This window comes from Carcharhinus amblyrhynchos, chromosome 10 (genome assembly GCF_965287045.1).
Source record: "Carcharhinus amblyrhynchos chromosome 10, sCarAmb.v2.hapA, whole genome shotgun sequence".
NCBI lineage: Eukaryota > Metazoa > Chordata > Chondrichthyes > Carcharhiniformes > Carcharhinidae > Carcharhinus > Carcharhinus amblyrhynchos.
Genome location: NC_137333.1, coordinates 1,701,175 through 1,727,566, shown reverse-complemented (window position 1 = coordinate 1,727,566; position 26,392 = coordinate 1,701,175). Strand labels below are relative to the sequence as shown.

Sequence of the window (26,392 nt, the reverse complement as noted above, 5' to 3'; positions counted from 1 at the left end):
TGAGGCAGCAGTGCTAACCCACTGTGCTACCGTGCCACCCCTGAGTTGATCCACTGTATACTGTCATATCATAAATACTCTTTGGAATATCACCATTTTGCAGTATTTTCAGTTATATGTATCAAAAAGATCAGTTTTTTGGAGAAAAGTTCTGCACAGTTTAAATGAAAGTATTAATTATGCTATAATTATTGATGCAGTGAAGAAATGCCTCTGTAATCCTCAGAGAGTTGAGTTATTATACACAAGCCCCAATGCACAGGTTGAAGTGTGTCACAGGAATTTACATTCAGCACTTGTTAAATCGCAGTAAATGTAGCATATCAAGGTAGGTGTAAAAGTCGGATGACTATTTGTTACTTATTTTAAATTGCTTGAAACCTTCGTAACCAGAAACAGCTGTTCTGAGGTCCATTGCTGGTCCCCAGGGATAATCTCAGGACTATGTTGTTGGGCCCTGTCTTTTATGGCAGTAGTAATAAACATGACAGGCTGTTGGGTTACCATCTGTTTAAAATGGCTACTGCTTTGTTCACAGTAGCGGATTTGGGGTCTGTTTTCTGTCTGTCTCCTCTGTAACAGTCTTATCTGGTGTCACAACAGGTGGAGGTTGATGGAAAGACGCTAAGTGTGACCAGTGAGTGGAACCTTGCTTCACCCTTGTTGCCTGTCACCATTGCTGATACCCAGAGGATCGTTCAGGTATGTTTAACTGCAGTCCAGTTATCCGATTATCTTTGTTTTTTGAAACGGGAATATTCCGCATGAGCTACTTCTGAAATGGGCTGCACAGAATGAGACATTTGAAGAGCGTGCAGTGCAGATCACAGTGAATATATAGGGAAGGACAAAAAGCAGATGAACCCTGTTCATAAAGTCATAATGTTTTTGCTTGGCACATTATCAATGGCACACTCTAAATTTATTTTAAATTCATTTGGTGCGTTGATGATAAATTCTACGTTTCCTGGGGCAATATTTTTTCCCTCAGTCGACATCAACAAAATGATCTGACCCTCATCGCATTGGTGTTTGTGGGAGCTTCTGGTCACTCTATCGTAGAAAGGATATTAAACTAGAAAGAGTGCAGAAAAGATTTACTATGATGCTACCGGGACTTGATGGTTTGAGTTTAAGGAGAGGCTGGATACACTGGGACTTTTTTCTCTGGAGCGTAAGTAGCTTAGGGTGATTTTATTGAGGTCTGTTAAAAAAAATGAGGGCATAGATCAGCTAGATAGTCAATATCTTTTCCCAAAGGTAGGGAAGTCTAAAACTAGAGGGCGTAGGTTTAAGGCGAGAGGGGAGAGATTCAAAAGGGTCCAGAGGGGCAATTTTTTCACTCAGGGTGGTGAGTGTGTGGAACAAGTTGCCAGAGTGGAGGCAGGTACAATTTTGTCTTTTAAAAATCATTTAGACAGTTGGATGGGTATAGAGGGATATGGGCCAAATGTGGGCAATTGGGACCAGTTTAGGTGCTTAACAAGAAAGAGTAGCATGGACAAGTTGGGCCGAAGGGCCTGTTTCCATGCTGTAAACCTCTATGACGCTGTGACTCTAATTGATGCCCCCATTTCCTAGATTTGAACAGACACTACCCTTCTACAGTACTTTACTGGCTGTAAAGTGATTCGGAATGCCCCCAGGCTGTGAAAGACTATATAAATTTCTTTCCTTGTGGGTGAAAGATGAATACATTTCAGTCCAGGGAACGCTAATCATTTTAAGAACATGCAATCATTTTCCTCTCTGCAAGAAGATTCAGCGAAAATGCCTAATCTTGGTATAGAAAATGTACCACAGAAGGATAAATGTTCTTCACTTTTTTTTTTGCTCTCTATAGAAGGTGGCGGAAACACATGCTGGAAAATTGAGTCAAGTACGCACCCTCCAATAATACAATAACTCTAAAAGTTTGCTAATACTTGATTTCCTAGCACAGCTTGAAAAGCAGTGGCGATCCTGTTGTTCTACTAATGTGGTTTTAAAAGCCAGCCTTTCTATTAAGGACCTCTTTGACTTCACTGAGATCAAGAGCTTGATGTTAGACATGCATTATTTGGCAGTCGCGCATGGTGATTTAAAAACTCCAGTTAATTTTTTTTAAATGGAAAATTACTTCAAAACAGTTTAGTGAAATATTTAATTACGTCAGGATTCTAAGAAAAGAATGCTGAAATAGCTAGAATTAGCTTGTTAATAGTCATAGCTAACTTTTTGGAACGTTTAGAAGGGAATTCAAGTGTAATTATAGTCAGGCATGATGCAGTAGTCTAGGAAGGTAAGCTGTATTTGTGGCTGTGTTTATTTTGACTCCTGATAGCTGCTCTTGGGGACGGTAAAGGAGAGAAATGACCTTGGGAATCTGGTAACCGTGGATTTCCTTGGAAACTGACTTTGAAATTGATGAGCAGTATTCCGTTAGAAGCGTGTAAACCCTTGATGTTCCAGAGACTTGTTCTGGTTTCTATCCTGAAGAGAGAGAGGATCTTATTGAGTTTGAAAAGTACAGAGCAAATCTTGCTGGTATCAGTGGCTGTTAGCGTTGTCATTGTGCACCCAGTCACACCCTCGGGGGGGACACAGCGATCAGAGAGGGACAGGCAGGCTTCCTCTTTGATGGGGAATATGTCCTGAAGGGTGTGGTCTTAAGTTCTACGGATATAAGACCCAGTGCTTCATATAGCCCTCAACATGCAGCTGGCAGCATGGAAATACATGCCGAAATCTTGCATATTGTTCAAGATGCATTCTCCAGTTAGAAGACCAAGAATGGAAGTGGAGGATTCACTAAATCATGAAACGTACACAAAAGGACAGTGATGTAAGGTTATTGATCAGCGTGTTCCACCAAGGGTGTAATCATATTGATGGTGTTGGAGTATCAGAATATGAGGCAACACTGGTTTTACAAGGTGCCACTGCTATTGATTGATGCATTCGAGTGTACGCTTTACACTTTAACTTGGACAGTGGATTGACCAGTACGATCTGGAGCTGCATGCCTCCATATCTGAATTATGGCTTTATAGAACACACAAGAAATCCTGGGGACGTCTTGCAAACTGTCTTTCAGAACTCCACTAAGAAGGAGACAAGATGGAGCATTAATTCCATTTTCCTTCAGTTACTACAAAAATCCAATTCCAGCTCTGTTAGAAACAGCCTTTCACCCTGTCTAGCATTCAGTGTGTCCAACTCCCTGAGAATGCCCCCTGATACTCTATAATTTATGGCATCCCCCTGCTTGCCAGTGACCTACATTGGTTCCCAGTTAAGCAATGTCGTGATTTTAAAGTTCTCATCCCTGTTTCCAAATGCCTCCATGGATTTCTCCGCCCCTATCTCTGTAACCTCCTCCTCCATTACGTTCTGAGACTTTTGCACTCTGTCTCTTGAACATTCTTGATCTTAATCATTTCATAATGGAAATGGTGGGGGAGGAGCGGGGAGAGGGGTGGCAGAGGGCAGACTTTCAGTAGCCAAAGCCTTAAGCTTTGTAATTTCTTCCCTAAACCTTTCTGCCTCTCACCACTTAAGAGCCTACATCTATGACCAAGCATTTGGTTATCTATCAGAATGTCACCTCACATGGGCCAATGTCAGATTTTGCTTTATGACGCTCTTGTGAAGGTCTTGGGATGTTTTATTGAAGCAAGTGTGCTATATAAATGCAATTGTTGTCTGCCTTGTGTACATCGAATCAGTGGTTATATTATGGGAATTTGAGCCTGCTTTTTGTTGCTGTGTGCTAATAAATGTCAATGTTTCCACAAGACAGGTAGCTCCCTGACCATTCCTGCACATTCCCAAATGTATGTCAACGAGACAGTTCCTGTTCTTTGATCCCATAAACAAAAGGACACCTAAAGTAGGCAAAATACCTTTTAAAGTTGATTAGTAAGGACAGTAATGCAAACTACTGACAAGGTCATTGTGAGTCTAAAAGACGTAACCCATTTCAAAAGTCTAAAAGATCTGGAATGTTGGAGGTTGAACAGACCGGCTGGAAATGCAGATGTAAAGATACAGGAGGAAGCCATTTGGTCCATTAACCCTGTATTGATACTTGGTTGGCTTTACACCCTGTTGTTGCAGCATTTCCCTTCACGAAGAAGTGTTCTACTCAGTGAATGGTAATGACCTTCAATTGGCTGTGTACAAGAGTGGTAAAAGTAGAAGCAGTCAGTGCTTTCAATGGGAAATAGAATGGGTACATGAAGGAAATAAACTTGCAAGGCCACAGGGAATGAGCTGGGGAGTAGGATTGACTGGACTGCTCCATGAGAGCCAACATGGACCTGAAGTTTCGAATGGCCTCCTTTTCTGCTGTAAATACTCTGTGACCCCACCATTTCCTTCTCTGTTCCTCTTTGAAAGGCTTCATTTGATTCTACATCAAAAAAAACCCTTCTGGGCAGTGTAATGGGGGTGGAAGAAAAAAGAGCGCTGGAATAAAACAGGGAGTGGGGAGGAATGGAAAGTTGAACTGGGGGAATTCAAGAGAATGATGGTTGGAATTGTGAGAGGAAGTGGGGAGAGAAAGGTCAAAGCATCAATTGGATTGAACCGGGGCTGGAAACTTTGGCTATCCAATTAGCAGGGAAAAACAGGTTGGTTGGCTGAGTTGACTGGATGGCTGGTTCATGACACGGAATGATGCAACAAGTGTGGGTTCAATCCCCGCACCAGCTGAGGTTATTCACAAAGGCCCCGCCTTCTCAACCTTACCTCTTGCCTGAGGTGTGGTGACCCTCGGGTTAAATCACCACCAGTCAGCTCTCCCCCTCTAAGTGCAGAGCAGCCTATGGTCATCTTATACAATAGCTGTGCTGGTGGAAATTGTTCATTTTATGTACAGCGTTTTTATATACATATTCATGATTCTATTGGAAAAGATCCTGCTTGTATTCAGGTATAAAATGTATAGAGACAAAAGTGTTTCCCCACAATAAAAAGTTGAATTTGTTCCAGAAAATTGAAACAGATTTTAATCAACATCCTGCCCCCATCTCTGTTGCCCTTTTCGTTCTCTTCATCACCTTTCTCTTTTGTGCCCCCCCTCCTGTTCTCTCTATCTCTCCCTTGCCTCCCCTCTAGCTTGCTGACTCTCTCAGAACTTGTTTCTTTCCCTTTCTCTTCCTGCTGTGCCCATCTCCCACCTTTGCCCTGTCTCCGCCCCCACTTGTATCTTTGCCTTTTAACCCTTCCCCCTTCTCCCGTTTCTCCTCTACCCACTATCGCTCCCCTCCCTTCCTTCATCCATCCATTCCCTTTGCTTCCCCCTCTCTCCCAAATCACTGGTGGGTGTTGGGGAGTCAGACTTCTAGCCTGATTCCTCCTTTTGCTATCCACGGATTCTAAGACCAGCCGTCGCAGCTGATGCTTCAGCTTGGCTGCCCAAACTCAACACACACCGGGGATGGAACTTGGAGCTTTATTGGTGTGCGGGATTCAGTTGTTCAGTGATCAAACGTGCCAACACTTTAGGGATGGATGTAAAGTTTTCTCCAATGTAGTCATTATTTGACTGAAGCAGTGTGATTCCAATTCTTTGCACAAAAGATGACGAATAACAACAGTCCTTACTGCAGTACAATTATAAGCTGAAATGGAAGAATGGACAAGGAAGTGGGGGGTGTTACGTTATGTGTAATTTTCATGGTTGTTCTGCGTCTTCCCAAAAAGTGTGCAATTTAATTTTGTCCACAACAATTGTAACTCTCTTCACCTCGAACAGCAAATGCATGTGTGTTAAGCCTAGAAATGCAATGAAACAGTCCCAAATGAATGGTACCTTTGTTTTTTTTTAACGCCTGTTACCTTTGCTCATCCTTAACTGTGATAATGGTACAGTGGAGGCGGTGAGTATCGTGCTGATTGTAGCCCTGCTGAATCTTGTGCTGAAAAAGGTCATTGATACCCAACTAAGTGGAACTAATTACAGATGGCAAAAGCGAGAGAAAAAAAAATGGGTGCAACGCCACATGAAACCCTCTTCATTCAAAGAGAAGGGCAAGATAGCCAGGTCTGTAAAAGAAGTGGAATTAGGTTATTTAATCCATTCAAGCCGCAAGAAGGAAGGATTTTGAGCAGCCATTCTATATCTGGATGCCTTTCTGTCTAGACGATGTATTTCACCTCAATTAACCAGACAACTTCATTGTACTTTTTTAATAAACCCACAACTTCCTCATAGGTTCCTGGCTGATGTTTAATGGGGGTGCAATTCTTCTCCACTTGTTTTTTTACCCTGTCCAAGTTTCCTTGTGCCACCCCCAGCAGTGCTACTCCGAACCAGCTGTTTGCAGCCACAAACAGATGATCTGGGCATGACTTCCCTTCAAAGATTTTTCCTCCTCCTCCCACTGACTTAGTAAGAATCAACAGCTTGCTTCTGGCAAAGTGGTTGACCCTTCAGTCCATGTACCATTGCACACCAGATTGTAGTTAGCCTGACCTGTTGGGTTATACCTGTCTCTAACCTCAATGAGGTTGAAACAAGGGGTGGGGGGAAGAGAGTTGGCAGGATTTCCATAGCCTTCTAAAAATGGCACAAATGACCATAATTATCTCCTCGTTACTAACAGACAGGTTGCCATCACAGATCTGAAGCTGATTCTGGTAAAAGTAGGAGGAAGTGGAAAGGCAGCCAGACATATTTATTGCCATTTCCCCACCACCCATTTCCAAACCTGCCTCCAACATGCGAGGAAAATTTCCCCCATTGTTGCAGAAAACCGTCACAATCACACTCAAGAAATTTGCTACCTTTAAAGAGTCGTAGAGATTTACAACATACAAACAGGCCCTTCAGCCCAACTTGCCCATGCTGCCCTTTTTTTTAAACCACTAAGCTAGTCCCAATTGCCCACATTTGACCCATATCCCTCTACACCCATCTTACCCATGTAACTGTCTAAATGCTTTTTAAAAGACAAAATTGTACACATGATCTTGCACGCTTAACCTGATCTGCATGCAAATTAAATTCCTTTATTAAAACTATGCTGCCTTTTCTGCATGTTTGACTAATCTCTGCATTCATAAATTCCACCATTTCACAGTTGCCACGTTGGAGGTATACATAGAACTCCCACAAGAGTCTTAAATCCATTTCTGTTTCTTAATTCTATCCAGTGCGACTCTGCTTCCCTCATTGTAACCTCTCTCAGCATTGAAGTAATTTCATTCTAGATCACTATTGTTGCTCCTCAGCCTTTACCAGTTTTCTGACCTTTCGGTAGACCTTATAATCCAGTAGATTCAGCTCCCAGCCCTGAGCTTGCAGCCAGGCCTCAGCACTGGCCGCCATGCCATGCCTTCCATTGCACCTACATTCCATTCAATTTCTTTCTTATATTCCGTGCATTTGTTTAAAGAACCGTTACGTGGGCCATAATCTCTAACCTGTCTGTTGCTGAAATACTGTTTTAGAAGCATGAGAGAGGATGTGATTGAGGTATATAAAATTTTAAAAGGGATCGATAAAGTAAATGTAGACCAAATGTTTCCTCTTGCGGGGCAATCTCGAGCAAGAGGTCATGGGTATAGGTTGAGAGGCGATAGACTTAAAACTGAGATGAGGAGGAACTACTTCTCACAGAGGGTGGTGAATTTGTGGAACTCGCTGCCCCATAGCATGGTGGAGTCTGAATCATTGAATGGTTTCAAGAAGGGGACTGATATATTTGCAATAAAAAAAGAGTTAAAGGGATATGGGGAACAGGTGGGGAAGTGGATTTGAAACCAGGGAGAGATCAGCCATTATCTGATTGAATGGCGGAGCAGGCTGGAAGGGCTGATTTTGCCTACTTTGCTCCTAATTCCCATGTTCCTACGTTATTTGACCATTTCTTATTTTTCTCTCCTGATTTAATTATATTTTGCATTTTTTACTTTTCCCTTTACGAAGATGATTAATGAGGGTAGGACAGTGGATGCTGTCTACATGGACTTCATGAGGCCTTTGCCGAGGTCCCTTATGGCAGACTGGTGCAGAAGGTGAAGTTGCATAGGATCAGAGGTGAGCTGGCAAGCTGGATACAGAATTGGCTCGGTCAAAGAAGTCATGATGTGGGAATGCCGGCGTTGGACTGGCGTAAACGCAGTAAAAACCTGGTGTTGTCAGACTTTTTACTCGGTCAAAGAAGACAGAGGGTAGCAGTGGAAGGGTACGTTTCTGAATGGAGGGCTGTGACAAGTGGTGTTCCTCAGGGATCAGTGCTGGGAGCTTTGCTGTTTGTAATATATATAAATGATTTGGAGGAAAATGTAACTGGATTGATTAGTAAGTTTGCAGACGGTACAAAGGTTGGTGGATTTGCGGATAGCGATTAGGACCATCCGAGGACACAACAGGATATAGATCGTTTGGAGACTTGGGCAGAGAGATGGCAGATGGAGTTTTATCCAGGCAAATGTGAGATAATGTATTTTGGAAGATCTAATACAGGTAGGAAATATGCAGTATGTGGCAGAGTCCTTAAGTGTAAGGATAGGCAGAGGGATCTGGGTGTGAAGGTACACAGGTCACTGAAAGAGGCAACGCAGGTGGAGAAGGTAGTCAAGAAGGCATACAGCATGCTTGTCTTCATCAGCCAGGGCACTGATTTTAAAAATTGGCCCATCATATTGCAGCTTTATAGAAGCTTAGTTAGACTGCACTTGGAATATAATGTTCAATTCTGGTCGCCACACTATCAGAAGGATGTGGAGGCTTTGAAGAGGGTAGAGGAAAGATTTACCAGGGTGTTGCCTGGTATGGAGGGCATTAGCTTTGAGGAGAGGCCGGAGAAACTTGGTTTGTTTTCGCTGGAACGATGGAGCAACCTAATAGAAATCCACAAGATTATGAGTGGCATGGACAGAGTGGATAGTCAGACCTTTTTTCCCCAGGGCACAGGTTTGAGGTATGAGGGGCAAGGTTTAAAAGAGATAACATAAGAACATAAGAAATAAGAGCAGGAGTAGGCCATCTAGCCCTTCGAGCCTGCCCCGTCATTCATTAAGATCATGGCTGATCTGAAGTGGATCAGTTCCACTTTCCTGCCTTCTCCCCATAACCCTTAATTCCCTTGTTCCCTTGATGTACGAGGCAGATTTTTTTACACGGAGGGTGGTGGGTACTTGGAACTCACTGCCAGGTAGTGGAAGCAGATACAATTGTGACTTTTAAGGGGTGTCTTGACAAATATATGAGTAGGATGGGAATACAGGGATATGGTCCCCGGAAGGGTAGGGGGTTTTAGTTCAGTTGGGGAGCATGGTCCGTGCAGGCTTAGAGGGCCGAACGGCCTGTTCCTGTGCTGTAATTTTCTTTGTTCTTTGTACCTCTGGTGCCTAATGTACAAGTTCTAGCGCTTATTCTACTTTGCTCCTTTTCATTTGATTTTGAATGATTATTTACGTCACCTTTTCAATTTGAGCCCTCCTCACTTTTCACCAATTTGTAACCACCCATATGTCCCCTCTACCACAATCCAGGGACCAGCCCAGTACAGGTGGAATCTGTCCCACTGGAACAATTCAGTCCTATCCCAGTATTGGTCCCATGAAGTAGAACCTCTTTCCCACACCATTCCTAGCTGTTCACCTCTTTGATACTCTTTCCTAAGACACATTCAAGTTGTTATATGGATAATAATCCAGGGATTATAACGCATTCAGTCCTGTTTTTTAAATTCAGTTCCTCTTTTCTGGAGATGGGAGCAAGGGAGGAGCATATCCTCTCGGCTTCTCTTCCTGGCGTTAGCGCCAGTGTTGTCCACGTGTTAGTAAATGTCGGTGCACCATCAGCTCAGCTTGTCAGTGGTAAATACGATGTATTTGGCATGGGAGAGTATCTTTTTGATTACCTTTCTGTGAATAGCCTTGGGATGTTTTTCTAATTTGAAGGTGCAAGATAAATGCAAGTAGTTGTTTTTGGATTGTGACACTGGAATGTGGCGATGGAAATGGATCACTTGGCCCCTCCGACTGGCTTGCTATTCAGTTTGATCATGACTGGTCTGTATTTTAGCTCCATATCTTAATATACCCTTGTCTTGTCTAGCAAAAACTTAACAATTTCAGATTCATTGAGCTAACAACTACTACTTATTGTAAAAGAAACTTCCACATTTCCCTCATCCTTTGTGTGAAGAAGTATTTTCCACCTTCTCTCCTGCCTGGCCTGATTTGATTTTAGAGCTATATTCCTTGTGCAAGTCTCCCTTATCAGCAGGAAATGCTTTTTTCCATCTAGCTAATCAATTCCTTTCAAAATGCTAACAATAAACTCAATCAAATCATCCTTTAGTCTTCTTTACACTGCAGGCAGTTCTAAGAAAGTTCACTAGACTGACTTCTGGGGTGAAGGGGGTGCCTTGTATTCATTGGAGTTTTGAAGAATGAAAGGTGATCCTATTGAAACATATAAGATTCTGAGGGGGTTTGGCAGGGTGCACACAAGAATATATGAATTAGGAGCAGAAGTAGGGCATTCGACCCCTCGAGCCTAATCCACCATTCGATAAGATCATGGCTGATCAGAATATTGAATGTGATGATCAGCTGTGATGAAGATGAATGTGGAGCATGCTCGAAGGCCAAATGGCCTATTCCTGCTTCTAGTTTCTGTGCTTCTATGACCTGACTGTTGTCTCAACTTCAACTTCCTGTCAGCCCCCCATAACCCTTCACTGCCTTGACAATCAAAATCTGTCAATCCCAACCTTGAATATAATAAAGCCCAGCCTCCACACATTTCTTAGAAAGAGAATTCCACAGACCAGTGACCTCTGAGAGAAAACACTTCTCACCCCTGTCTTTAATAGGGGACCTCATCTTTAAACGGTATCACCTATTTTTAGACCCTTCCACAAGGGGAGACATCCTGTCAACATCCACCCTGTCAAATCCACTCGGGATCTTATATGTTTCAATAAGATCACCTCATTCTTCTGAACCCAAGTAAGTATAGGCCCAACTTTCCCTCATTAGATGCTGAGACGATGTTTCTTGTCATGGGGCAATCTAAACAAGAGGGCACAGTTTATGAGAAGGGATTTCCAATTTAATACTGAAATGAGGTGGCTTTTTTTTCCCTCAGAGGGTTGTTCATCTTTGGGTAATCGAATACGTTTGAGGCTGATTTGGACAGATTTTAGATCAACAAGCGAGTTGAGGGTTTTGGGGACAGGACGGAAAGTAGAGTTAAGGCCACAATCAGATCAGCCATGATCTTACTGAGTGTAGAGCAGGCTGGAAGGGACAAATGGCCCCCACCTGCTCTCATTTCTTACATTGAAGAGGATGCCAACATAGATTGTGTGACATAGAAGGCTATATCAGATTTCAACAGATTTTTCAAAGAAATTGTGAAGAATTTTGCGAGGAGGAGTGAGATTTTTTGAAAGATTGATTGCAGCTTAGTAGGCCAACAAAGCAACATTTTTCCTCAGACTAAATATGCATTTAATAATGTGGGGCCGCTTTTTTGATCTTATCAATGTTTGTCCTTTAATCAACTTTTGGGTTTTATAGTTAATGCTAAAGGACATCACTGTGAGAAAGCCGAGGATAACAACTTTATTGTATCATGTTAATTAAACAATGTTTATGAGGAAAATACTTTAAATTGAATCTCATTCTTCGGGGAGTCTTTTTAAATGGTCTATAAAATTGACTGTAAAACAAAATGAGGATGAAAATATTTTGGCTGTGTTGTCCGCTGTTTATTCGTCAAGTGGCCAAACTTTGTTAATTTATGTTGGCATGGTGTACAATAAATACATCTTGAGCGAGTTCCACATTGTACTATTCTGTGTTTTCCAAAAATCTAATGTTTATGTTGAGTTGTGGGAAGTGGCAGCTATTCCTGCTTCCCCAGTAGTCTGTAAGTTGTGAATGAAAACAAATCTTCTGTGTTTCATGTATTTGTTTCCCAGGAGGAAGTTTTAATGTGAGTGTAAAAAGATTGTACAACAGTGTTTTCATTTTCCTTGCTGTAATAAATTTGTATTGGATTGCAGGAGATCAGTGGCAGGGATCTAGTTACTATGAAGATTTTCTTAGTACCTGGATCATATCTTGGGAGCTAAGAAATGACAGTGTGTGCTGACCAGCCAGTCGTCCAGGGCCCCAGAGTTTGTTGAAGCTTTTTCCCTACCCAGTGCCTTCACAGCACCTATTGACAGCTGATGCTATCCTGGTGTGACATTTTTATTTATTTATTATTGGGATATGGGCATGGCTGGCAAGGCCAGCGTTTATTGCCCATCCCTAATTGCCCCTAAAACGAGCGGCGTGGGCAGTTAAGAGTCACCACATTGCTGTTGTCCTGGAGTCACACGTAGGCCAGACTGGGTAAGGACAGCAAATTTCTTTCCCTAAAGGACATTAGTAAACCAATGGGTTTTTCCTACAATAAACAATGGTTTTACGCTCATCAGTAGATTCTTAATTCCAGATGTTCTTTTTTATTGAATTCAGATTCCACCATCTACCATGTCGGAATTTGAACCAAGGTCCCCATAACATTAGCTGGATAATAGTCCAGTGACAATGCCACTATGCCATCACCTCCCCTAACAGTCATGGAGTCATAACAACACATAAGAAGGTGGATTGGCACATGGAATTCATGCCTGCTCTCTGGAAAGCAATCCACTCAGTTTCATTCCCTTGCTCTATCCCTCTAACCCCACACATTTATTTCTCTCAAGTGTCAACCCAATTTCCTTTTGAAATTATTGATTATCTCAGTTTCCTCTACCCCCATAGGCAGCGTGTTCCAGCCAATTATTTGCTGTGTGAGAGATTCTTCCTCACACTTTAATTCCTCCCTCTGTATCTTTCTTTAGTCCAGGTTTATGGACGAAAAGGGATTGGTTTAGGTTAGTGGGTCATTGTTTTGTAACTGGTCGGCGCAACGTCGTGGGCGGAAGGGCCTGTTCTGCGCTGTAATGTTCTATGTTCTATGTTCTAGGACCTTAAATTTAAGTCCCCTAGTCTTTATATCATTAGCCAACGGAAACAACTTTCCATTATCAAACTCACCTGAAGCTGCCATAATTCTGTACACTTCTTCACAGATCCCTGAAGTCGGCAGAGCAGATGAATAGGGTAGTTCAGAGGGCAAACGGGACCATTGTTTTTATCAGTCGTGGCATTGACTATACGAGCAAAAGGGTAATGTTGGGTTTGTGCAGTTCTGGTGTCACCTCTCTATAGTAAGGATGCGATTACACTCGATGGGGTACGGAGGAGATTCACCAGGATGTTGCCTATGAGGAGAGACTGGATAGGCTTGGATTGTTTTCTTTAGCAGGGGAACATATTTGAGGTGTATAAGATTATGAGGGGTATGGACAGGGTGAGTAGGGTGCAGCTGGTCCTATTGGTTAAGGGGTCAATCGCAAGGCGGCATAATTTTAGGGTGAGGGGCAGAAGATTCCGAGGGGATTTGACAAAAACATTTTTCACTCAAGATTGTGGTGAGAATCTGGAATGCACTGCCTGGGAAGATAGTGGAGGTCAGAAACCTTACAATCTTTAAAAAATATTTGGATGAGCACATGAAATATCATAACATTCAAAAACATGGGACAAGTGGTGGAAAATGGGATTGGCACGCCTTTGCTGGTAGTTATTGTCGGTGCAGGCTCGATGGAACAAGGGCCTTTTTTGTGCTGTGTGACTCTGATCAGATTCCTCTTCAACCTACTTTTCTCCACAACCCCAACATCTTCAAATTAACCTTATAACTAAATTCCTTCATCCCTTGACTATTCTGGTAAGTCATTTCTGTACCCCTTCAAGGACACCTTCCTAAAGCACGGTGACCAGAAACACAGATGATTGAACCCATCCCACCGTATGTAGCCACCTTAGACCAGACCACTACTACTCGGAGAGTTGCTTGACCCATCGCAACACTTTGGGTAATTCTTGACTGATCCTGGGAGCCATGGCAATGTTCAGATAAGAACAGGAAGAAATGATTCAGCCCCTCGAGCCTGTGCTGCCATTCGATTAGATCATGGCCGATCTGTGTCATAACTCCCTCTACCAGCTTGGTTCTGAGGCCCTTAATAAACTATGCTGAGCAGAAGCCTTATTGTTCTCCGTTTTAACATTTTTTTAGCTCAGCCCTCCCCAGCCTTGACAACCTTTTGGTGGAGATAGTTCCAGATTTGTGTGAGGACGTGGTTCCTGACATCATTGCTGAACAGCCTGGCTCGAATTTGAAGCTTCTGCCCCCTTGTTCTGTACTCCCCCCATCAGAGGAAAGAGTTTCTTTCTATCTACCCCTTCGAATCCTTTAATCATTGTATGGGTAGGGGGTGAGAAGAGAGAACATTATGGTGAGGCATGCGCTGCTTTGATTTTCTCCCACTTTCTTGAGATATGTCGCAGTGGGGGAGTGGTACTGAATGGAAAATGAGGCGGTTCTCCACGGGGAGGGAGGGAAAAATTGACAGGAGAGCTTAAGCATCCTTTGTTCATGCTAACTTGTCTGTATATTATCAGTTGCTATGGAAGATGAGGGGAGAATAAAGCTGCTCGTCACGTGGCTTCTGCTGCAAATTGAAAATCACATTTCACCTCAAATGAATTTTGTCTTGATGTGAAAGATACTTGCATCGGTTTGTTTCTCTGGGGACCCGAGCACTATAATCTGGACTGACACTTCAGCGCATTCCTGAGGGAGAGCTGCATTTTCACAAATCCCATCTTTCAGATAAGACTTAAACCAAAATATGCTCGGTGAAAGATCATAAGATATAGGAGCAGAATTAGGCCATTCAGCCCATCGAGTCCGCTCCGCCATTCAATCATGGCATTCTCCTGCCTTTTCCCCATAACCCCTGATCCCCTTATTAATCAAGAATCTATCTATCTCTGTCTTAAAGATGCTCAGTGACCTGACCTCCACAGCCTACTGTGGCAAAGAGTTCCCCAAATTCACCATTCCCTGGCTGAAGAAATTCCTCCTCATCTCTGTTTTAAAGGAGTGTCCCTTCACCCTGAGGTTGTGCCCTTGAGTTCTAACTGGTGGAAACATCCTCTCCACGTCCACTCTATTTAGGCCTCTCAGTATTTTGTAAATTTCAATTTGATCCCCCCTCATCCTTCTAAACTCCATCGAGTATAGACCCAGCCTCCTCAACCGCTCCTCCTATGACAAATCCTTCATTTCTGGGATCTTACACTTTTGCAAGACAAACAGGTTGTTCCTTCTGGTGTCCTTGCCAATATCTATCCCTCAACAATGTCAACAAGACATAGATTGTGGTACCATGGATCTCATTGTTATTTGTGGAACCTTGCCATTCACAAATTGATTGTTGCATTTTGCTACATCACAACTTTGACTACATTTCAAAAATATTTTGTTGGCTGTGATTCACTTTGCAAACTTTTGAGGTCGTGAAGGGCACAATAAAAATGCATGCTGTTTCTTTACTGTAAACTTTTTATTCCCTGAAGCCTTGGCTTTGCCAAGTGATGAACTTCAGGAAATTGGATTACTTCCAATAAAGTTCGGATTATTCTCCTTTGAGCAGGGAAGGTTGAAAACAGACTTAATAGAGGAGAGGTTTAATAGAGGTGTACAAAACAATGCAGAGCTTTGGGTGACAGAAAGGTCTGGAATGAAAGGACACAGATTTAAGATAATTGACTGAAGAACCAGAGGGGGTTGAAGATTTTTTTTAATAAGTGAGTTGCTGTGATCTGGAATGTGTTGCTTGTTAAGCGCAGTGAATGCAGATTCAATTTCATAGAGGAATTGGTCACATATTTGAAATGTAAAACAAAATGACTGTGAAAGAGCGGAGGAGTGGGGACTACAGTAGTTGGATAGTTATTTTAAGGAGCCGGCACAGGCCTGATGGGTTGAGTGGTCTGCTGTGCTGCATGATTTTAATTTGATTTGATATATTGTTGTCACATGTATTAACATATGGTAAAAAGTATTGTTTCTTGTGCTGTATACAGACAAAGCGTACCATTCATAGAGAAGGAAAGGAGAGAGTGCAGAATGTAGTGTTACAATCATAGCTAGGGTGTAGAGAAAGATCAACTTAATGCAATGCAAGTCCATTTAAAAATCTGGCAGCAGCAGGGAAGAAGCTGTTCTTGAGTTGGTTGGTACATGACCTCAGACTTTTGTATCTTTTTCCCGAAGGAAGAAGGTGAAAGACAGAATGTCCGGGATGCGTGGGATCCTTAATTATGCTGGCTGCTTTGCTGAGGCAGCGGGAAGTGTAGACAGAGTTAATGGAGGGAGGCTGGTTTGTGTAATGGACTGGGCTACATTCGCAACCTTTTGTATTTCCTTGCAGTCTTGGGCAGAGCAGGAGGATTTGATTAATTCAGAATGTTGTGCAGAATATTTGTTTGCTGTCACCATGTGCAGATCATGAGTCAAAATTATGGCCTCAATTTTTCAGAATGTATCCCCATCAACTCAACCAGGCCCACCACCATTTTACACCCAAATGAATGTTGATTTTCAACAAGGGGGCTTCTCTCCACACTTGGAAGGAAACTCCGGCTTCGAGAGCTGTCGGCCAATCCGATTGGTCGACAGCTCGCCAGCCCATCCAGAAACAGTGCTGCAGTGGCTGGAAGAGGCACTGCAGCGCCATGTCTGGGACTAAGTGTCAGGACATAGAAGTGACAGGGATCCCAGGAAGGGGAAAGTAGGGAACTTCTGGGGGTGTCACGAAGGGGATGATTCTCTTACTGCAGGATTGGCTGAAATGGGTGGGAAGGGGGAGGGAGGTTTGGAGGTGTCTAGTTCTTGAGAAGAAGGTGCACCCAGTCCGAAGGGGACTTGCAGTGGAAGCACACCCACTTCCCACCCGAGATCGAGGATTGAAAATGTTTCCGCTTTGAACCCTGATCTAACCAATATCTGCCTGGCCAAAAATTGAGGCTGTGTGGGAAAAGGCCCTCAAGTGGCCACAGAGGATCTTAATTGGGATAAGGGTGGTCTTACCATTGAAGGCCCTGCCTGCCCAATGTAAAATCATGTCTGATTCAGGATGGGTGAAATCCTGACGGGAATTCCATCCACGTAATCCCCCCCATCGCCCCCACCCCGAACTCAATTAGGATGGTAGGAGGAGTGTAAAATTCAGGCCTCTGCTCCTTTAGAGAATGTCATTTTATAACTGCTTGGTTTGCTGTTTATAGCTTAAGGCAATGTATCTGTATGAGCAAATAATTCATCCATGGATTGTTTTGTCTTGAAATTATTACTTATTCAGTGGGATCAAGTTTAACATTTCTTGGAGATTTTTGTACACCCGTCTGGACTGGATTTTTTTATTTCTTTGACATAACAAGTAATACTGTTTTCTCTTGTGTATATTTAACAAAGTAGTCTTGCTGCAACTGCGACAACGTGTTGTGACAAGAAGAAAGTTTGGTTTCCTATATAAAGGTTATTTGTGTCCAGATCAAAACATTATTGGATAATTGGCTTGCTAGTAATTGATTTTAACCCTCTGAGATTTCCTATTGTGAGAAATTATTATTGTTTTTTTTTCAGTGCCTTTCCCGAGATGCGGCTGGCAATATGAAAATTCAGTACCTGGGCACTGTGGTAAGTTGTTCGGACTCTCAAATGCTTTCGGTGATGCGGTGTAATGCATGCAGGGTTGCTGGTAAATGGTGCCCTACTTACTTTCTCCATCCCCAATCCGCTGGTAAGGAATTCTTCAGTAGGTTCGGAACGTGTTGGTGAACGCACCATATGAATGTTGCAAAGGGGTCTGGACCTGAAGGCCCCAGGTTTGGCTCTTGGGCTGTGTGTTGTTGTCTCATTATGGGGAACTGGGGAGCATAAATGGGTGTAGCCGACATGGACTTTCAGAAGGGATTTGAGATGGCTCCGTAGAAGATCTTATTAATAAGAATTCGAGTGAGTGGAATTGGAGGTCACCTTGTGACACGGGGTTGGTTAGGAGATAGTAAACAAATAGTGAGGGTAAAGGGTTAGATCTCTGCTAGTCAGGATGAGTGATATTCCCCAAAGATGTACTCAAGCTTCTGCTTTCCAACATATAAAGAAGTTGGCTGAAGGAATAGAAAGTTGTGCATCCAAGTTTGGCAGGTGACATTAGATTAGAAGGCACAGCAAGTACAAAGTTGCTAAGGGATGTGGTTAGATGCTGGCAGATGGAGATCATTGTGAGGAAGCGTGTGGATCTGAGAAACCACATTGGTATAGTCCCTCTCGATGTTGAGAGACTGGGAGCTGTGGAGGAGTAAAGGGATTTGGATGTCCGTGTACCCACATCACTAACAGATGGTGCACAGGAGTACAGAGTAATTAATGGTTGAATGGAATTTTGTCCTTTATCTCATGGGAGTTGGAATGTAATGGGGGAGAAAGTTATGCTTTAGCTGCACAGAGCCTTGGTCAATCAAGAGTACCTGTTCAGTTTTGATCACCTTACCTCATGTGTCTTAGAGGGAGTACAACGCAAATTCACGTGAGTGATCCCAGGATTTAGACCTGAACAGGCCGTATAAACTTTGTTTGTACTTCTTGCAACTCAGAATGTTGAAGATTGAGCCAATGTATTTAAAATGATAAAAGAGGCGATCTTACTGGCTCGTTATGCCATTAAGATCGGGCAAGAGGAAGTAACTGGCTTCATGCCCAGTTTCTTGCTTCTCATGATGTTACTGGCTGCATTCTGCCAGCATAATCAGCCTTGGGTGTGAGGCTGATTTAAATATTTATTGCTTCATTTTAATATTATTAATAAGTCCGGGATGCAGTTGTCTGGGCTCACTTGCCTTAATGGCCTCGCCAGTGGAGGTCCTCATCGGTAAGGATCATACATAGTCCCCCAGCAATGGAGACCCGACATACTGGCCTTGCCAGTGGGTCCAGAGGCCTTTGAAGTCCCTCGGATAGTCAGGGGCTGGAAGGGCAGTGCCTCTTGGGCAGTGCCAGCCTGGAACCCTGATACAATCAGCCTGGCACCCTGGCCGTGCCAACCTGGCACCTTGGCACTGCTCACTAGGCACCCTCCAGCACTTAGAATTTGTTTTTGTACGATTGCCCCTGAAGTGATTTAGTATGAGCCTGAATGTTTTGGATGACGGGGTCTTGTTTCCCGTCTGAAGAGTTGGCGGGACACACATTCGCTCTGGCTGCTCTGCAGCCAATTTACATTTCATTGAGTGTTGATAGGCTGCAAGTAGAACTTCTGCCTCTCCACTCAAGAGGAAGTCCCATCTTAGAGAGCCGCCAGTTAATATGATTGAACAACAATGCTGTAGTAGATACCAACCAGGGGAAACATCCCATCCCATCCCATGTCATTGCATGGTAAAAATTTTGTAAGTTTCAATAAGGTTACCTCTCATTCTTTACGGAGTTCTCTGGATGTGGTCTCACCAAGCCTCGATACAATCATTGATTGGTCAGATGGGGTTTCTGCTTCAGCCGGGGTTTCTGCTTCAGCCAGGGTTTCTGCTTCTGTGACTTTCCGGGGATGTTTGTTGGAGGGTGTGGGTGTCATAATGTAGGAGGCGGTGGATGGCGGGGACATTTGGGGTGTCTTGGCTGCTTGTCTGTCTGGAAGGGGGTTTTGGGTGTCCCAAACTGTGAAGACATTTGGGCATTTCTTGGATGGGCCTGAGGCTTTTTCTCTCTTTCGTGTCTGGGGGTCTGCTTTGTGGGTTGGTCGTGCTGCACGGGGATCGGGATTCCTTTGGTGGTTGGGTTTCCTGCTCAGCCGTCTGGGAGGTGAGTGCATCCCTGCTGATCCAGCCTGCCCCTGAGCCATTTGACATTTCCTGGTGTGTTCATTTTTGGAGTTCTTTCATGGGATGGTTGGGCCAGTATTTATTGTCCATCCCTAATAACATTTTACCAACACTGGGATTAAGGAAACCCAGAGAGTTCAAAAGAATGATTTGCTATTTTGTTTGTTTTGATCCACCTGAATTATTGAAACTTTGCAATTCAGTCATAATCATAGAATTCCTAATCATAGAATCCCTACAGTGCAGAAGGGGGCCATTCAGCCCATCAAGTCTGCACCAACTCTCCATCAGAGCATCTTGTCCAGGCCTTATCCGCATAACCATACACGTTTACCCTGCTAATTCCCCGAAACTATATTTCTTGGGACACTCCTGAGACAATCAACCTAACCTGTATATCTTTGGACTGTGTGAGGAAACTGGAGAACCTGGACGAAACTCATGTAGGCACTCAGTTAATGGTGGGGCGTTGGGGAGAGTTACAGAACAAAGAGATCTAGGGGTGCATGTTCATAGCTCCTTGAAAGTGGAGTCAAAGGTGGACAGAGTGGCGAAGATGGCATTCGGCACACTTGGTTTCATTGGTCAGAACATTGAATACAGGAGTTGGGACGTCTTGTTGAAGTTGCACAAGGCATTGGTAAGACCACACTTGGAATACTGTGTGCAATTCTGGTCACCTATTATAGAAAGGATATTATTAAGCTAGAAAGAGTGCAGAAAAGATTTACTAGGATGCTACCGGGACTTGATGGATTGAGTTATAAGGAGAGGCTAAATAGACTGCGATTTTTTTTCTCTGGAGCGTAGGAGGCTGAGGGGTGATCTTATAGAGGTCTATAAAATAATGAGGGACATAGACAAGGTCGATAATCAATATCTTTTCCCAAAGGTTGGGGAGTCTAAGACTAGAGGACATAGGTTTAAGGTGAGAGGGGAGAGATACAAAAGTGTCCAGAGGGGCAATTTTTTCACACAGAGGTTGGTGAGTGTCTGGAACAAGCTGCCAGAGGTAGTAGTAGAAGCGGGTACAATTTTGTCTTTTAAGAAGCATTTAGATAGTTACATGAGTACGATGGGTATAGAGGAATATGGGCCAAATGTGGGCAATTGGGATTAGCTTAGGCGTTTAAAAAAAAGGGCGGCATGGACAAGTTGGGCCGAAGGGCCTGTTTCCATGCTGTAAACCTCTGACTCTGACTGTACATTAAGACCTCTTTCCTCCTTCATTGAAATTCCCTTGTGATGAAGGCCAACATACTGTTGGCCTTTGTAATTACTTGCTGCACTTGCATGCTAGTATTCAGTGATTCATGAGCAAGGGCACCCAGGTCCCTTGGACATCAAAATCCCTTTGGACTTCCCGGCCGCTCAACATTTGACCCAGGACTCTGTGCTCAACAGGCTGTTCTCAGGGGACCATCAACTCTGTGAGAGTCACTCTATGATCTGCATGAAACTTCTTGTTTTTTCCACTGTAAAGGGTTGTTCGTGATTGAGTGTTGCAGACTGGCATATTTCCAAGCTCCAGGACTATGTGCTGAGGGATGCTATGGAGCTAGGGGCAGCCACCTCAGAGGCACAGTGGGGAAAGGTCCCTCCCCAAAAAGCTGCGAATGCTAGCAATCAATCTGAAAATTTTCAAGACTGAGATTATTACGTTTATGTTCGGTAAGGGTTATGACCCTAAAGTGGGTGAATGGAGCCAAGGTAAATTTCAGCCACAATCGGTAAGTAAATCGGTGGAGCGTTCACAGAGAATAATAGATCACTGGATCAGGTCAGTCTAGACAGTTGTTGCTGACTCATCGAGTTCCTTTAACTGAGAGCTGGGTCTGTTTCTGGCTGAGCGGACATCTCCGCTTGTAGAAGGTAGATACTGAAGGTGATTCAGGGATAGAATGACCTTATGGACGAGCTTTGATCATCTGTATGGGCCACAGTGGAATTTCCCAGATGTTTATTCCCAAATTTGTCATCAGATTGTACCTGTTTGTTTGGCCCCTCCCAGGAGATTTTTATACCTATATAAAGAGCAAGAGGGTAAGCAGGGAGAGGGTTGGCCCACTCAAGGACAGGGATGGAATCTATGCTTGGAGCCGGAGGAAATGGGCGAGGTATTAAATGAGTACTTGGCGAGCAGGAGAGTAAAGGGGCTGATTGTCTCGCTCTTTCCCAGAGCTGGCACAGGCGCAATGGGTCACTTGTACTGTATGATTCTAATGGGTCCACTTCAATCCTTTATTCAATTGCCTCTAGAAAGTTATCCAGAATGCCAGATCATTCTTTGTTGTTCTTTTGTTATTCGTGACTCTGTGTTTTTAAAAAACCTCATCTCGCCCCCTTTAGTTCTTTTGCCAATTTGTTAAACATCGATTCAGCTATTGAAACTAAATTCAGACTGCTGAATTCTACATCCAATTAATTTTAGTCCAGACGGTCGTGTTTTCCTGTACAATTGTTAGCTCAGCGTATTGTTGCATCGTTGAACATGTGTTTCGCATTTTTAAGTTGCAACATGCCACTCTGATGTGTCTCCTCTCACTGCTTTTGCGCTACCTGCTCTGTTTGGCTGCCTGATCTACATTCGGCAAGTTCAGTGTGGCGTATTGTGCATCAGTATTTTTTCCGGCTGTCAGTACCACTTCAGCTTCCTTTACCAGCATGATGCTACTTAGCACGTACTCCACTGACCTTTGCATTGTAAGGGGACTGATTGTAAATCCAGTCCTGTTGCCAGTTAGAAGGGCATCAGCTGGGATATAATGATTCACTTGATTTACTGACATTAATGGCAAGCACAATTCTGCTGTTAGTTTTTTCAGTGAAGGCTTGAGTCTGATGACTAATTATGCTTTATTTTATTACGTCTTGATTTTTTAGTGGTATGACTGAATTTATTTGCTGGCTATATTTTAATTTGCTTAATGTTTGCTACTTGTAAACTTGAGCTCATCCAAAGCTATGCTGCCGTGTCCATGTTGGCATCAGGTTCCTGTGCTTGCTAATCCATGTTGGCTGTACATGGTGCAGAGCCGCAATTTTCAAATATCCCAGCTTGTTTCCAAATCTTCCTGCTCTCCCTGTCCCTGTTATCTCCTCTAGCCCCACAACCCTCTGTATCCTTCTAATTCAGGCCCTCTTGAGCAAATCCAATTTTAATTGCTCCATCAGTGGCCGTATCTTCAGCTATCGAGGCCCTAGGCTCTGAAATTTCCTTCTCAAAGTCTCTTCTACAATGCACATTTATTTATTAGTCACATGGGCTAACATTAACACTGGAATGAAGTTACTGTCAAAATACCCTGGTCGCTACACTTCGGTGCCTGTTTGGGTACATGGAGGGAGAATTTAGCATGGCCAGTGCACCTAACTAGCACATCCTTCAGGCTATGGGAGGAAACTGGAGCACCCGGAGGAAACGCGTGCAGACCCGGGGAGAGTGTGCAGAGTCCACACAGACAGTGACCCAAGCTAGGAATCACACCTGGGTCCCTGGTGCTGTGGGACAGCAATGCTAAACACCGTGCTGCTGTCTATCTTATTCTCCTCCCTCACATTGCTCCTTAAAAACTGTCCCCTTGACAAAGCTTCTGGTCACTTGCCCTATTATTTCCTTAAGAGGCTTGTTGTCTTATTGGTCGATAACACTCCATTGAAGCACCTTGTGATGTTTGATTACGTTAAATCGGCCATTTAAAACAAGTTGTTGTTGTAGAGGTGGGGTGAAGCTTGTGTGGAGCATGAGCACCAGCATAGACCAGGTGGGCCGAATGGCCTGTTCTTGTGCTGTCGCTCCTGTGCAATCCTATGCAATGGAATATCTGGTGAAATACCGTTTTCCTGTTATTGGTGTTTAATGTATTTCCTGGCAGGGAAATGAATACATCCCTCAAAGAATTCCCATGAAAGCATTTAACATTTGTTATCCTGAGCAATGGTCATGCTTAATTGTGGAGTTAAGCACAATCCAGTGTCTTAAACCAGCAAATGCCTGCTGCCCGTTTTACTAGTAGCTAATAAAACTGTAACTACCAGATTGTGCTGCTTTGCTTAGTTGTTTTTTTTTTTGGTTTGATTTTGCTTCTGTCTTGGTGCTCACATTAATGAATAATTGCACCGGGGAATGAAACATCTTTCCTCTCGGCAGTGACAGCATCAGCTCGTCCTAGGTCAGGAAGAGTGCAAGTTAGATGCAGGTTAGAGCTTCTCCTGCGCTGGTCCCTATAATGTTACTTGACCCATTCCGTAAAGGGTACCCCCCCACTGCAGTCACGCACCATTTTCATTTACATGATTAACTCTCGTAGCCTATTTACATTGACAGCTTAATAATGAAACAGGGTTGGCAGTTCTCTCAACTGAGCACGGTCTGGGCTGCACATCCCATCCCAAGTTCTGATCTCCGAACTGATGTAGGGATTTCTGGAAAGGCATCACTCTGTGAGCTGGTATTTGTGGTAGGGCTTGTGTGGTGGCTGTACTTTGCCAACTACCTAACCTGTCATTATTACAATGCAGTAACATGCACCGTTATCATGGGTAACTGGAGAGTGGAGTGGAATAAAGACATTCAGTGTAATAAGAACATAATCTACACAGTCCCAAAATGCTTTTTGCTTGTCAAGGTTAAATGTTACTTGATATTGCAGCGTTGAATCCTTTTTGAACCCCCAGGGATCCGTTACAGAGGGGGGTTTTTTTTGGGCACTTCGTTAAAGAAAGGAGCCAGACTGATTAAAAATGTTCAACAAAATAACAACTATTGGTACTTAGGACAGGTAACCAGAGGCTTGATCAGAGCAGTAGCGTTTAAGGAGTACTTTAAAGGAGAGAGCTGGCAGTGAGATGGTTTAATGAAGAAAACCTGAAGCTTCAGATCTTGGCTACTGAGGGCAAGGCTGCCCTCCGATGATAGGTTGATGGGCTGATGGGTATCAGGGATGCACAAGATTCTGGAGTTGGAGTACACCAAAATCTTGAAGGGTGGTAAGGCTGGCTGATACAGAGATAGGGAGGGTGCCATGGAGGGCATTGAAAACCAGGATGAGAATTTAAAAGTGGAGTCTTGCCAGAGTGGAAGCTGATATATGTCAATGAGCACAGAGAGGGATGGGTGAATGTGGCTTTGGCATGATTGACACAGTGGTTAGCCCTGCTGCCTCACAGCGCCAGGGACCCAGGTTCACTCAGTGCAGAGTTTGCCCATTCTCCCCATAGCTGTGTGCATTTCCTCCAGGTGAACCGGTTTCCTCCCACAATCCCAAGATGAGCTGGCTAAGTGGATTGACTATGCTAAATTGTCCATTAGCGTAAGGGAGATTAGCAGGGTAAATACATGAGGTTATGGAGAAATGGCCTGGTGGGATAGTCGGTGCAGGCTCGATGGACTGAATGATATCTTTCTGCACTGTAGGGATTCTGTCATTCTAGTGTGAGCTGCGAGAGAGCAGGGATGACGGGGTTGAGGTGTGAGAGAATTAGAGTCATTGAGTCTGGAGGTAACATCCATGGATGAGGGTTTCAGCAGCCAATGAGCTCAGGTTCATTCGTATAATACTAAGGTCAGAAAATACATTTTGGTTACAGATTTGGAAAACTAAGGAAAAGTAAAGTTTATTTATTAGTGTCACAAGTAAACCTACATTAATACTGCAATTAAGTTACTGTGGAAACCCCACTTCGGCGCCTTTTCGGGTACACTGAGAGAAAATTTAGCATGGCCAATACACCTAATCAGCACGTTTTTCAGACTGTAGGAGAAAACCAGAGCACCCGGAGGAAACCCACGCGGACACGAAAAGAACGTGCAGACTCCACACAGACAGTGACCCAAGCCAGGAATGGGTCCCTGGTGCTGTGAGGCAGCAGTGCTAACCATTGTGCCCTGGATTTAACCAGTGCAGCAGTGAAGGACAAGGGGAATCTAGCAAAATATTCAAAATTATGAAATGTTTTGGAAGAGAAAGTTGATTTCTGTTATTTGAAAATCAGTAACTGGGAGCCACAAATTTAAGATTTCCCCTAGAAAGACTAAAGTAAAAGATATTTTAACATAAAGCATAATTATTGAGGCGGACTTGAGGAAAATTAAAATGAAAAATATCAGCTGTATTGGAAAGATTAGGTAAAAGACACTATTATAGCAGCAAGTTCCAGCACGTAGTCAGCAGCGATATGGATGCTGTGGTCCACAGTTGCTTCCAGTGTGTTCTAAATGCAGAACTTTCAGCTTTGTGGTGGGATCTAAAATGGAGGTTGCAACAGCTTCGGATCACTGTGTGAGGTTTGCATTTTCCCCGTGTCTGCGTGGATTTCTTCCGGGTGCTCCGGTTTCCTCCCACAGTCCCCATATGTGCTGATTAGGTTGATTGGCCATGATAAATTGTCCCTTAGTGTAAGGGAGATTAGCAGGGTAAATACGTGGGGTTATAGAGAAATGACCTGGTGGGATAGCCCGTGCAGGCTCGATGGACTGAATGTCTCCTTTCTGCACTGTGAGGGTTCTGTCATTCCAGTGTGAGTTGACTGCCCGTTTAACACCCTGTGTACTTGATTTGATTGTATCGATACTTGGTCTTGGCTCCCCTCTCCTGAATTGAAAGCCCTGGTA

The 26,392-nt window shown here is 43.6% G+C and overlaps 1 protein-coding gene across 1 annotated transcript in view; it reads left to right on the top strand.

The window, feature by feature from the left end:
- Nucleotides 1-26,392, top strand: part of pcca (propionyl-CoA carboxylase subunit alpha) — a 337,158-nt gene that overhangs the window by 217,000 nt on the left and 93,766 nt on the right. Inside the window, exons 20-21 of the mRNA XM_080198059.1 lie at nucleotides 604-702; nucleotides 17,546-17,599. Of these exons, the coding sequence (XP_080054185.1) occupies nucleotides 604-702; nucleotides 17,546-17,599 (153 nt within the window). The remainder of the gene's footprint in view (nucleotides 1-603; nucleotides 703-17,545; nucleotides 17,600-26,392) is intronic.